Source organism: Carcharodon carcharias, chromosome 11 (assembly GCF_017639515.1).
Source record: "Carcharodon carcharias isolate sCarCar2 chromosome 11, sCarCar2.pri, whole genome shotgun sequence".
Classification (NCBI taxonomy): Eukaryota; Metazoa; Chordata; class Chondrichthyes; order Lamniformes; family Lamnidae; genus Carcharodon; species Carcharodon carcharias.
This window is the reverse complement of record NC_054477.1, coordinates 74,308,771-74,322,266: the sequence shown is the minus strand read 5'-3', so window position 1 is coordinate 74,322,266 and position 13,496 is coordinate 74,308,771. Positions and strand designations below refer to the sequence as shown.

The window sequence follows — 13,496 nt, the reverse complement described above, 5'->3', positions numbered from 1 at the left end:
AAAAATAGGTCTTACAAAACCACAAGATTCTGCATCATTCTCCACAGGCATGTGATACTACAGATAGTTCCAAAGCTCTTTAACTTGGTTTAACATAGGACCTCTCACTTTCCCACTCAATCAATTCGGCCCTTGAGTTGTATTCACTGGCAGCCGTATTCCATCCCAGGTCACTGGAGATGGTTGTCACCAGAATGGCATACTCCTGCAGAACTTCATTAGCTAGGTTCACAACATTCTTGATGGCACAGATTCCACAGAGACTCCTGTACCTTAATCCTTTAATAGACCCCATTAAATGGTCTGGTTGGCTCTGGCAAAACTGAAGCAGCAGTAATAAAGCAGTCCTATTCACAACCCCTGCTCTAACTCTGTCTTCAACCTTCTGTCCCATTTAACTGCATTACACACAACCCCTTGTAAATTTGCCTTTTCCATTCTCCCTCTGCTGCAGTTCACCTTTATTCTTTACGACAGTGGTCTCTTTGTCTGTCTTCTCTGTGTCTGACCACATGATGTTTTGTATCTTAACTTTCATCCTATTGGATTGCTTCGGGGACAGGGGTCGCCAGGTCACATGGACCAGCATTTCTATTAGTGAAGAAAATTACAATTGATCCCTTTACAACTGATGCAAACACTTAGTCATTTTCAAACATTCTTAAAAACAATTACAAATTCCACAGACGTTTTAAAGAAATTACAAATTTTCCTTACTGTGCTGCTTCTGGGTCAAAGGTCGTCAAAACTTTAATTCTCATTCTTACATAAGGAATATAGGGTTTGAGTTCAGTGCTTTTCTTGGGCCTCATTTGTTTATAGCATGTTTATATTTTGGCACATATCAATGATTTGTCAGGAATTTTGTGTACAAATAGATATTGGCAAAATTGGCACACAAATGGGTGTAATTTTAGGTCTAACTTCCTGATTATGTCCCCACTGGAAATTTAAACCTTGACTGTGCAAATTAAAACATTGGTTTAAATTTCCAGCAGGGAAATTGACAGCAGAGATCAGAGATCCAGAGCTGTCAATCAAGTAATGTTTTCTCTGGGGCTTAGGTGTTTCAAAAGGCTATTGGATTTCTACGCTCTCGGCCAAGTGTACATAATGAGGCTCTGCTGTCGATTTCACAATGTTTATTTAAACAAGAGTAAAAGGTTTTGAGTGCCTGCAGTTTTAGTTATTGAAACTTTTAAGGGTCTGAATGATTGAGGCTTTCATTGTCCTGTAGTAAAAAGAAGTTTTTTTTTAAGAATGTGGAAAGTTATCCTTGAATGACTGTTCTTTTTTTTTAAAGCTTTTTATTTTTTACACATCCTACTATCAGTATAAGGTTCAGTGCTCCTATACATTGTATAGTGGCTGAATGAGCTTGGAAATGCCATAGCTCAGCATGGGGATGCATGAGGAGCTGTAGGCATTGCTTGGGGGACATATCTTGGCATGGGGAATGAAGGGACATGGAGGTGGGTGAAGGGGCAAAGCTTGGCATTGGGGGCATGAGGATCCATAGGTTTTGGGTGGAGGGGTATAACCTGACATAGGGGGCATGAGAGGCCATGGAGGATGGGTGGAGGGGCATAGCCTGGCATGTGGGCATGAGGTGGCATGGGTGGGACAAGAGTGTGTAGGGGCTGAGGGGGTATAAGGGATGAGCTTTACAGGGATTTACTTTTTGCATTGTAATTGCGATGAAGTCTCACAGCATTGAGGTGGGCCTTTTAAACAGTCTGTCTCTGCACCCTGCAACCCCTGTGGTTACCTCCGGCCTCTTTCCTGAGTCGGCTGGCCCAACTCCAGCTCACATCTGCCCCCCCAGAAATGAAGATCCTGCCTTTGCAGGCACTTTCTTCTGATGTGAGTGGGCTGAGCCAGGAATTTTCCCAACTCCTGCTACCCACCTTGAGGATGAAAATCCAGGCCTACAAATATGATTGAGAAAAAGATAATCTTACATTCTATTGTTCATTTGACAAGATTCAATTCCTAATATGGAGCATCATTCAACAGGACCACAGATTGGAGAATTAGACATGGAGTTGAATGTGCTCGACTCAGAATGCTGCCAGCTCTCTGGCGCTTAAAATGAATCAATGAAAAGTTGGGAGTATCGTAAATCATGTGTAGTTTGCAGATTTCTATTGCGAGTACAGGCTCTGCACCAGAGGTAGTGCATCCCAGAAATTATCTTATCAAAATGTCCTTTATTTTATTGCAGAGTCCAACTTTCCTCTGCTTTGTGCCCGGTAAATGAGCCCGGAGTTAAAACGATGGAAAACTAGCGCCTATAATTCAGTCAAATATCATCATACTCAAAGACAATGGCTGGGATTTTCTGTGCCCGCTGGCATTGGGCATGTTTGGTGGCATGAGCAGACAATATGTTGAGAAGGCCAAAAATGGTTTCACAATGTTGTGAAGCCAGTTTGCGATCATCTGCTCACCCGTCGATGGTGTGCCATGTGCTCAGCCATTGGACATTGGGAACCTCATTGTAATACATCAGCATACCATTATAAGGGCAGCCCACCAGACTCATCCCCCCCTCCAGATCATCTGCCAATGTCGGCAGGAAAATACACTGATGTGTTTCACAACAGCATATATAGGGCATGCATTTGGTTGCACTTTTCTTGGGGCTTCAAGGTTTGTTTGCCTACCTTGCTTCGGTCATCACTCACATTCATCAGCGCCAGGCTTCACAGACAGCACCACATCACTTTTAGGGGGGCTCACGGGCAGGTCTCTACCTACCAGATCAGCCATATGTGGGTGGCTTTTCAACGGCTGCAGGGCTAGGGCTTGGGTAAGGGGGAGAAGTGGCCTCAGGCAAGGGAAGAGGTTTCAGGACGAGGACTGTACTGGGGAAGGGGGGGTTTCCCAGTGTGTGTGGGAGGACACATGTTGATCTGTGCAGGCGGCCTCAAGATGGTGAGGGCTGAGGACGCTGTCTTCAGTGGAGATGGGGCCAGATGGAGATTGAGGGCATGTGTGAGCGAATGGGTGATGTCCCTTGAGCTGGCAGTGAATGAGATGCCAGTGAATGTGTGATGGGCTTGAGTGTGAGAGTTTAGAGTGATGAGATGGTTGCCATACTTTGGCTGCGCCAATGAGATCATTCATCCTCCATCTGCATTGGATGGCCAACCTCTTCTGTGTAGCATTGGCACCGATCCCCACTGCCATTGCCTACCCAGCCAGAGTTGTAATGTAGCTGCCCCTCCTATGGCTAGAGCAGGGGTAGAGGACATCACAGCGGGCCTCCATGGCATCCAGAAGGCGCTCGAGAGCTGCAGTCTTCTTTCCTTTCGGGGCCATGCCTTCTTTGCTGCAGCCCTGGGCTGGAAACACTGAGCATAGCTGTACTTTAAATGTGGTGCTTGGCCTGATGAAGAGGCGCGGTGATGGCGTGGCAGGCGAATCGGAACCTGCCCACCATGGAAACGGCGTGTATCCTGGGAATGCATAATTAATGTGGTGGGCTTGGTACTATACGGTGTGAAAAGCCGCCATTGTGATCGGTGGGTAAAACATCGTTTTTCTTGCCCGCTACCGCGCTTAGTGCAAATCTGGGGCCGTTCCGCCCGATGTCTGTCTTCCTGCTCAGTTGTTTTTATTTAATTTGAATTCTCATCAGTTCACCCCAATTAGCACTTGTCATATTTTGGGCCATTTTGCCCCTTTATTCTTGAAACTGAAAATGATATTCAACCATTCCACATCCCTTTCTCCATACTTTAAAGAATGCTTCGAGTGGGAGCTCCAGACAGCTGGCTCCTCCAGACTTGGATGAAATATTGAATGGGATCTCAAGCTGGCATTGGTAGAGCTGAATTCTGACATTTCTCGACTGGCCTGGGGCAGAGATGAAAATCATTTCCCATAATTCCCAATTCACAATGAGCCTGCATACTGTTTTTTGATAAACTCACCCGGCATACAGGGTCTTGGAATTTTCACACACTCCTCACACACTTCAGCTGCCATACTTTCAAAATCTCAACAATATAACAAAAGAAGGTCAATTATTTCTGCTTTTTTTAATCTTCATGCTCTATATTCTCTTCAAATACAGGATGTTGGAGTTTACTATATACAGAAACTTGCCCAATAATTAGTTACTAATTAATCTCTTGATGTACTTGGGCAATATTTTAAAGGCACAGGTCCACTTAAACACAATTCAATCTTAGTAGCTAAACACAAAATATCCATGAGCAACTAACAATTAGTTCCTCTGTTTGCTTCGACTGATATTTTTAAATGCAGTGTTTTTTTTTGAAGAATAATTGAATTTCAAATGAACAGCAATGGAAAGTTGCAACTCCCTGCTTAACATACTTTCTAATTGTGTCGTTTCATACCTTTCACAGTGACAAAAAAGAAGCTAATCATGCGACAATTGCTTTGAGAAACTTGATTATCTCCAAGGTCGTTGAAGAAGACTTTCAAACCACTTTTGAATGTTTTGCATACAGCCCACGAGGCAACAGTTATGGTTTTTTAAAAATTGCACCTCAACGTAAGGCTTAGTTTTTGAATTTACTTTATTAGTGAAATAAAGATATTTTGCTATTTTCTTATTTAGTGTAGCAAACAGTCTATGCGTGTGTAGTTAATTGGTATATAATGCAAAATGTAAGCCTGGAAGCACTGATTAGATTTGTTTATATTTATTGTATAGGTAGGGTAGGATTTAATGTTCCAATGTTGATTTTATAATTAACTCAGAATGAGTGTGAGTTCATAATTTCTTTGGAAGAGTACATGGTTTCTAATGCATGCATGGCTTTCTGGTTAGTTTTCTCAGCAGTTTCGAATTCATATCAATAGTGGGTAATTGCTAATGTGATTGGAAGCTTGTCATCTCTCACCCCCAAAAAACACTTACCGAGAAGCAGGTGATTGAACTAATTCAACATTTATTTTTGTGATAACCTGATGGGTTTGTTCACCCATTCACTCTCTGGCCTGAATGTTATTCCATCCACACTGTTTGTATTACCTTGAGGCAGCTCCTTTACTGCAGTGCTCCCCAAACATTTTCCTGGTGTGATCCCACACCACCCCCCCACCCCCCACCAACCCCCATTGTAATGCAGCAGACTTTGCGTGGCCCTAGAAAATTTGGGGGAGTTGGGGGTGGTGGTGGTATGAGAGTTGTTTAGTGGGAAAGTGGGGCAGTTGGGCTGCTCTTCATGGAACATTCAGGGGTGAAAAGCATCTTCTGATTACTTGTAGGTTTTAGAGGAAAATGGATAGAGAGGTATGCTTCAGGAATATGCACATGTCCACAAAGAACACAAAACCAAACAGCATTGTCTGTACAAAACAGTCACAAAGATGTACAGCTTTAAAACTTTGCTACAAAGACTTAAAGAAGCTTCCCCAAACTCTTTGAGACAAAAACAGTCATTAAAGTCTAAGAGAGCATTGCATTTTTAGTAAGGATGTTTTCTATGGTATAAAAGTTAGATATCACAAATTGTTGTTGACACCATTGTTATTGTCTAGCTCTCATTTTCTCCCTCTAATTTTTGACATTTCCCTTCCTTCTCTTTCATTCATACTTTCATTCATTCACTGGCCTGCTTCTTTCATTTCTTCTCTACATTCTCTCACTCATTCCTCTTTCTTTCTTTCTCTCCTTGTTTCTTCTCTCTCCTCTCTCTCTCTTATGTAGGATATGATATACAATTGAACTTTGCAAGACATTATTAACTTGTTCTCTGAAATCATCATCCAGTACATGGAATAAGAACTAATGTGGGGGTGGATTCCATCTTGAATTTTTTTAAGAAGGGGCTGATTTGCACTTTGTCTTCATTCTTCTGAGTCTAATTATAGTTCTCAATTGGCACCTGTTCCTTCTCAACCAAATCACAACTTTCTGCCATTTAACTGAAAAAATATGATGTGTATTAATTCCATGCTTTAAAAATCCATGCTTTAATCTTGTGATAAGCTGATGGTTACTCCCCCATCAATCTAGCTTGCCTTCTGTTATATATGTAGAGCCTAGAGTGGATGAAGATTTGTACATGTAGCAGTGAGTTAGAGAGAAGGAAGTACTTGTACTTAAATAGCACCTTGCACAAAATCAGGCTGTTCAAAAGTTCTTCACAAATAATGAAGTATTTTTCAAATGTAGTCACTGTTGTGGAAAGGGAAATGCAGCCGCCAATTTAAGCACAGCAAGATCCTGCAAACAGCAATGAGGAAAATGGCCAGATAATCTGATTATGTAATATTGGTGATGCATAAATGTTGGTTATGACATCAGAAGAGCTTTCCTGCTGTTCCTCAAGTTGTGCTATTGGACATTTTGCAGATGCATCATCTAAAAGACAGCACCTCTGACAATGCAGCATTACCTCAGCACTGCACTGAAGACCCACTCTAGATTGTATGCTCAGGGGCAAAATTTTTGCCCCAATCTGAGGATGAGAACAGAGATGGGTGCATAATTTCACACCGCCAGCCAGTATGCCAGTTTGCCAACACTACTCATCTTTCAAGCCATTTTCCTGATTTTCAAGGGGGCACCTCAAGATGGAGGCATCCCATCTCTCCCTTACCTGCAATGGAAGGCTGCAGCTTCTTCCATGCTGAAGGGCTTCTTATTGACCCCACCAGCTTCAAGCGCTGCCTGCCAACCTTAATTGCATGACGAGCACACCTCTGGCCACTATTGACCAATCAAGGGAAAATCACTGCTGGGTAACTGCTTTCCAGAGGGGCAGAATTGGGATCCCCATTTGACTCCAACATTGGTGTACTGACCCAAAATGCAAAATCCTGCTCCAAGTTTCTAGATTAGAGATTGAACTGATGACTTTTGATTCACAAGTGACAACTATCATTAAGCCAAGTTTTGACCATTAACATCAGTTTAATTCCCTGCCTAATCCTTCAACAGGCTCTGAGTGGGATTGAGTTTATGGGAAGTGCTGCTAAACAACATCAAGTAATACTGTAACAAAAGCATTTGGCTGACAAGATGCAAAGTGCCCACTCCTGGCTTAAAGATAAGAATTGCATAATTGCTGGCAGTTAAAAGATCTCATCAGACACTGGGCAGAGAATGTATTCCTTCATGACATTGTAAGCAGGGCTTCCCAAACTATGAGTCACCACCCCCAGTGGGGTCGTGAGATGAGATTCTAGGGTCACAAGCTCCAAGACAGCAATGGCTGCCATGGAGCTCAAACTGAATGTTAACAGCTGTGAGGCCCCTTTAAATCCTCACATTTTTTTTCTATTGGTGAGCTTGGTCTAATGGACAGATTGTTGAGGCCTGATTGCTGCTGCAAAAAAAATGCCTGTAATAAGGTGTTTGTTATATTTTAAAAACCTTGTTCTTTAAACACTCCCTGCCATGCTCAACCTCACTCCACCCACTGCCTCCCCAACCCACAGCAGCTAAATTTCAACCCCCACAACCTGCTTCGCTGCTCAACTACCCATGATCAACCACCATGAAAGTATGACTGACAGAGAAGGAAGGGGAATGTCAAAAACTAGAGGGAGAAAATGAGTGTTATGAGAGCTAGACAATAACAATGGTGTCAACAACAATTTGTGATATCTAACTTTTATAACATGGAAAACGTCCTTATTAAAGGTGCAATGCTCTCTTTTAGGCTTTCTTGACTGTTTTTGTCTCTGATAAAGAGTTTAGGGAAGCTTCTCTGAGTCTTTGTAGCAAGGTTTTAAAGCTGTACATTTTTGTGACTGTTTTGTACAGCCAATGCTGTTTGGTTTTGTGATCTATGTGGACATGTGCATATTCCCAAAGCATACCTCTCTATCCATTTTCCTCTAAAACCTACAAATAATCAGAAGATGCTTTTCACCCCTGAATGTTCCACGAAGAGCTATCTTTCTGCTGCCACTTGAGATGAAGGCCAGCCTCTTGGATCTAAATGATTCCCAAAGAACAAAATAACAGAAACATTCATGTTCTTGCACCTAGATGCACAAGTCAGTCCCAGAGCAGTAGCTGTAAATATTACAACTCTATTAACGTTTATGTGGTGGGCTCCCTCCAAGCAATTGTGGTAGATCATTGTCACATCTTTGAACCTTAGTTGCACACTGCATCATGCAGATCACTGGCGCTTTGTTCACTGTGGTTTAGTCATTCCATTAATTTTCTTTGAATGGCATCTAGGCTGCAAGTAGTAGCCTTCTAATCCTACTGAGGAGCAAAATTTCCATTGGTGCAGGGCATCATTGCACTTGTGGCTGTACACGCCTTGTTGTTTGATTCATTAACCAAATTCAATCCATCAACTCCCATATTATTTCATTCTATGTCAATCAATGGTGCCAATGTTACTTAAAGGTCCAAAAAGAGTTACGGACATAGGAGTTTGGGGACCAAGGGTATGCACTGTAGCCAAGGCTCACAACGCCACTATATCATTCAAAGGTGAGGCCTGAGGAGATGTTCAATGAAGTCCACACTTCTACCAAAGGATGAGTGGAACACAGCTTTGGCATCTAAGGAGAGTGCTACAACGCAGGCCAGCTAATATCGCCAAGACTATTGTAGTTAGCTGACATGTCCTACATGACTGAAAAGTCTTCAATTATGGAGCAGGCAGAGGATAAGAAAAAAGTCACAAACCAAGAAGAAAGCGAAGCATGTCTTGACATAGAGGAAAGAAAGAAAACATAAAGAAAAATTAAATAAACCAACTTGCATTTACTTAGTAGGTAAATTCTAAATATTTGACGACCATTGAATTACTTTCACAATGTTTGCCACTGGTGTTATGTAAGCAGATGCATCAGTCAATATTGTACACAGTAACATCCCAGAAATAGCACTGAGGGAAAAGATCATTCAGTCTGTTTTGGTGATGTTGGTTGAGGGATCAATGTGGATGAGACATCAAGAGAACTCCATCCTCTTCTTCAGAAAAGTGCCACACAATCTTTCTCATTGATCAAAACAGGTAGGTCAACCTTGGTTTAACTGCTGAATGCAAACAAAACCATACTTAAGTGCTCTTGAGTACACATAAGGTGGAAGCGTTCCAGATTTGCACTAAGTGTGGTAGTGGGCGGGAAAAAGAGGTTTCACCTGTCAGCTGCAATGGTGGCTTTTCACACTGCATCATCCCAATCCCGCCTCATTAATCATGTAGTCCTGGAAAACAAGCCATTTCTCTGGCAGGCAGCCTCCGATTTGCCTGTCATGCCATCACCTCGCTGCTTCTTCATGCCGGGTGCCTTATTTAAAATGCAGACGCGCGCACACCTCTCAGTGCTTCCAGCACAGGGATGTCCACTCCTCTGATTGCAAGGCACAATGGAAGAGTCTGTCCGCCTTCACTCTGAGATGATAGTGCCGCCATGCCAATGCACTGAGGTCATCACTGGTAGGGTGGCAACTGCTGTGGAGACCTTGGTCCAGGACATTGGTCCTGCAGTGCTGTGTGGGTTGAACTCGGTCGCTCCCGCCATAGTTGGCCTTCAACAGTGTGCATGCGAGAGGACTGCGGGGCAGATCGATCTCACTCCAGCTTCCCCTTCTCCGCAAGGATTCAGCCAGGGGCTCTCAGGCACCCATAGGGAGGAGGATCAGCAGGTGCATACCCTGGAGCCATCCACCCAAGTGACTCCGGGTATGTCCGGCCCATCCGAATCCCCTCTTCCTGTGATCCCAGCAAATCCAGCTCCACTGGCCGAAGAGGGTGCCACTGCCACATAGTAGGACCCTAAAAGCAGGCCGGGGCCCTCCAAGTCTGGGCCCTCCAGAGGATACCTATCACAGTCGTCACTGTCATCACAGACAGAGCGTAGTAGTCAGCAGGCTGCCTCCACCTCCACTGTGGATGTCAGGGGAGCACCAAGATGGAGCGGCAAGGTTAGGAATGTTAAGCAGATGTAACTCTTTCGAGTACAAACCCGTTTCTATCTGTTTCAGATGAAGTTTCATTGTTTGCCATTGTGAGATTTGAACTCTTGATCTTGGGGTTACAAACCCAGTACCATAACCACTTGGCTATTTAGGCCAAGCAGTTTTGCCATTGTGAGATTTGAACTCTTGATCTTGGGGTTACAAACCCAGTACCATAACCACTTGGCTATTTAGGCCAAGCCTTAAGCAGTAGTAACTCTTTCGAGTACAAACCCAGTTCCATCTGTTTCAAATGAAGTTACATAGTTTCATAGTTTGCCATTGTGAGATTTGAACTCTTGATCTTGGGGTTACAAACCCAGTACCATAACCACTTGGCTATTTAGGCCAAGCCAAGTTGCACAGCCTGGGCACGGGTGTTAATCACTTGTACATAATGTTCATTTTGTTAATAAATTCCCAAGAATATCTCCTTGCCTATGACTCCTTGTTCTAATGAAGTGTTCATGTCGCTCAGATGTGAAACCTTGGTCCCTGCATAAGATGTCTCAGTCCAGGGCCTCTTCCTTGTGCTTTGTACAACTTTCCCAGCACACTGATGGTGCGCCTTCACTGTCACTGGTCACATCAGCCATGCCTGCACCTCGATGGGGCTTATCATGGTTGCCAGAATGCCCTCTCTGTGTACCAATAACTCTGAGGTGGGGCGGTCCCCCCATCTTGTCAACACCTGTGTCCAGTGACAGTGTGGTCCTGAAGGGTTCAGCTCACGAAGGATACCATAGAATCAGGAGAAGTTAAAGTTTCCCCGCTGCACCTCCACGATATGAGCATATTCATAGAGCACAAGTGATAGAATTCTTCATCAAGTTGGAGAGTGACGTAGTTGATTCTGTGACTAGGATCCTGAATCTTAATAAAGGAAACTGCGATGGTATGAGACGCGAATTGGCTATGATGGATTAGGAAACATTACTTAAAGGGGTGACGGTGGATAGGCAATGACAAGTGCTCAAAGAGCACATGGGTGAACTGCAACAATTGTTTATTCCTGTTTGGCACTAAAATAAAATAAGAAAGGTGGCCAAACCACGGCTTACAAGGGAAATTAGAGATAGTATTGGATCCAAGGAAGAGGCATACAAATTGGCCTGAAAAAATAACAGACCTGAGGATTGGGAGCAGTTTAGAATTCAGCAAAGGACGACCAAGGGATTGATTAAGAAAGGGAAAATAGAGTACGAGAGTAAGCTTGCGGGAAACATAAAAACTGACTGTAAAAGTTTCTATAGGTATGTGAAGAGAAAAAGATTGGAGAAGAAAAATGTAGGTCCCTTACAGTCTGAAACAGGGGAATTTAAAATGGGGAACAAAGAAATGGCTGACCAACTAAATGCATACTTTGGTTCTGTCTTCACAAAGGAGGACACAAATAACAGCAGAAATGTTGGGGAACACAGGGTTTAGTGAGAGGGAGGAACTGAAAGAAATCAGTATTAGCAGGGAAATGGTGTTGGAGAAATTGATGGGAATGAAGGCCAATAAATCCCCAGGGCCTGATAATCTACATCCCAGAGTACTTAAGGAAGTGGCCCTGGAAATAATGGATGTATTAGTGGTCATCTTCCGAGATTCTACAGACTCTGGAACAGTTCCTACAGATTGGAGGGTAGCTAAAGTAACCCCCACTGCTTAAAAAGCGAAGTAGAGAGAAAACAGGGAATTATAAATCAGTCAGCCTGACATCGGTAGTAAGGAAAATTTGAGGGTCCATTATAAAAGATTTAATAGCTGAGTACTTGGAAAACAGTGGCAGAATCAGACAGAGTCAGCATGGATTTACGAAAGGGAAATCATGCTTGACAAATCAATTGGAATTTTTTGAGAATGTCGCTAATAGAGTTAATGAGGGGGACCCTGTGGATGTGGTTTATTTGGACTTTCAGAAGGCTTTTGACAAAGTCCCACATAAGATATTAGTGTGTAAAATTAAAGCACATGGGATTAGGAGCAGTGTATTGAGATGGATAGAAAACTGGTTGGCAGACAGGAAACAGAGTAGGAAGAAGTGGGTCTTTTTCTGAATGGCAGGCAGTGACTAGTGGGGCACTGCAGGGATCGGTGCTGGGAACCCAGCTATCACAATATATATTAATGATTTAGATGAGGGAACTAAATGTAATATCTCCAAATTTGCAGATGACGCAAAGCTGGGTGGGAGGATGAGCTGTGAGGAGGATGCAGAGATGCTTCAGTGTGATTTGGACAAGCTGAGTGAGTGGGCAAATGCATGGCAGATGCAGTATTATGTGGATAAATGTGAGGTTATCCACTTTGGTAGCAAAAACAGGAAGGCAGATTATCATTTGAATGGCTATAAATTGAGAGAGGGGAATGTGCAATGAGACCTGGATGTCCTCGTTGAAGGTAAGCATGCAGGTGCAGCAGGCGGTAAAGAAGGCAAATGGTATGTTGGCCTTTATAGCCAGAGGATTCAAGTATAGGTGCAGGGATGTCTTGCTGCAATTGTACAGGGCCTTGGTGAGACCACACTTGGAATATTGTGTGCAGTTTTGGTCTCCTTATCTGAGGAAGGAAGTTCTTGTTATAGAGGGAGTGCAGTGAAGGCTTTCCAGACTGAATCCTGGGATGGCGGGACTGACATATGAGGAGAGATTCAGTCGGTTAGGATTATATTTCCTAGAGTTCTGAAGAATGAGGGGGGATCTCATAGAAACCTATAAAATTCTAACAGGACTAGACAGGGTAGATGCAGGAAGGATGTTCCCGATGGTGGGGAAGTCCTGAACCAAGGGTCACAGTCTGAGGATATGGGATAGACCATTCAGGACTGAGATGAGTAGAAATTTCTTCACCCAGAGAACGGTGAGTCTGTGGAATTTGCTACCACAGAAAATAGTTGAGAACAAAACATTGTATGCTTTCAAGAAGGAGTTAGATATAGCTCTTAAGGCAAAAGGGATCAAAAGGTATGGGGAGAAAGCGGGAGCAGGCTATTGAGTTGGATGATCAGCCATGATCATAATGAATGATGGAGCAGGCTCGAAGGGATGAATGGACCACTCCTGCTCTTCTTTTCTATGTTTCTATGCCCATCAACGTCTTCTTCATCAGATGAGACATGCAGATCCTCCATCTTCTCCTCAGCCAGCTCCTCATCCCATTGCAGCATGAGGTTGTGAAGGTCACAGCAGGCGATGATGATGTGTGACACCTTTTGTGGATTGTGTTGCAGGGCTCCACCAGACTGGTCCAGGCACTGAAACCTCATTTTCAGCATCCTGATGCTTTACTCCACCAAGGTGCGAGTTGCAGTATGTGACTCGTTATACCTTTGCTCTGTTGCACTCTAAGGCTGCTGCATGGGTGTCATCAGCCACGTCCTCTGAGCGTAGCCTTTGTCCTCGATAAGCTATCCGTGCAGTCGCCATAGACCCTGGAAGACATCAGGGATCTGAGATCTATTGAGAATGTAGAAGTCATGCGCACTCTGGGAACCGTGCACAGGATATGTATGCGGTGGTCGCACACCAGCTGAATATTCAGTGAATGGAAGCCCTTGTTGACATTGTTGACTGCTTGTGGCCACGGAGATCTG

At 43.6% G+C, this 13,496-nt stretch overlaps 1 protein-coding gene across 3 annotated transcripts in view; it reads left to right on the top strand.

Moving 5' to 3' along the window:
- The window catches only part of LOC121284341 (interleukin-1 receptor type 1-like), an 84,898-nt gene that overhangs the window by 57,496 nt on the left and 13,906 nt on the right, over positions 1-13,496 (top strand). For all 3 annotated transcript variants that reach the window (XM_041199751.1, XM_041199750.1, XM_041199752.1), the window contains exon 8: positions 4,380-4,528. In XM_041199751.1, the coding sequence (XP_041055685.1) occupies positions 4,380-4,528 (149 nt within the window). The remainder of the gene's footprint in view (positions 1-4,379; positions 4,529-13,496) is intronic.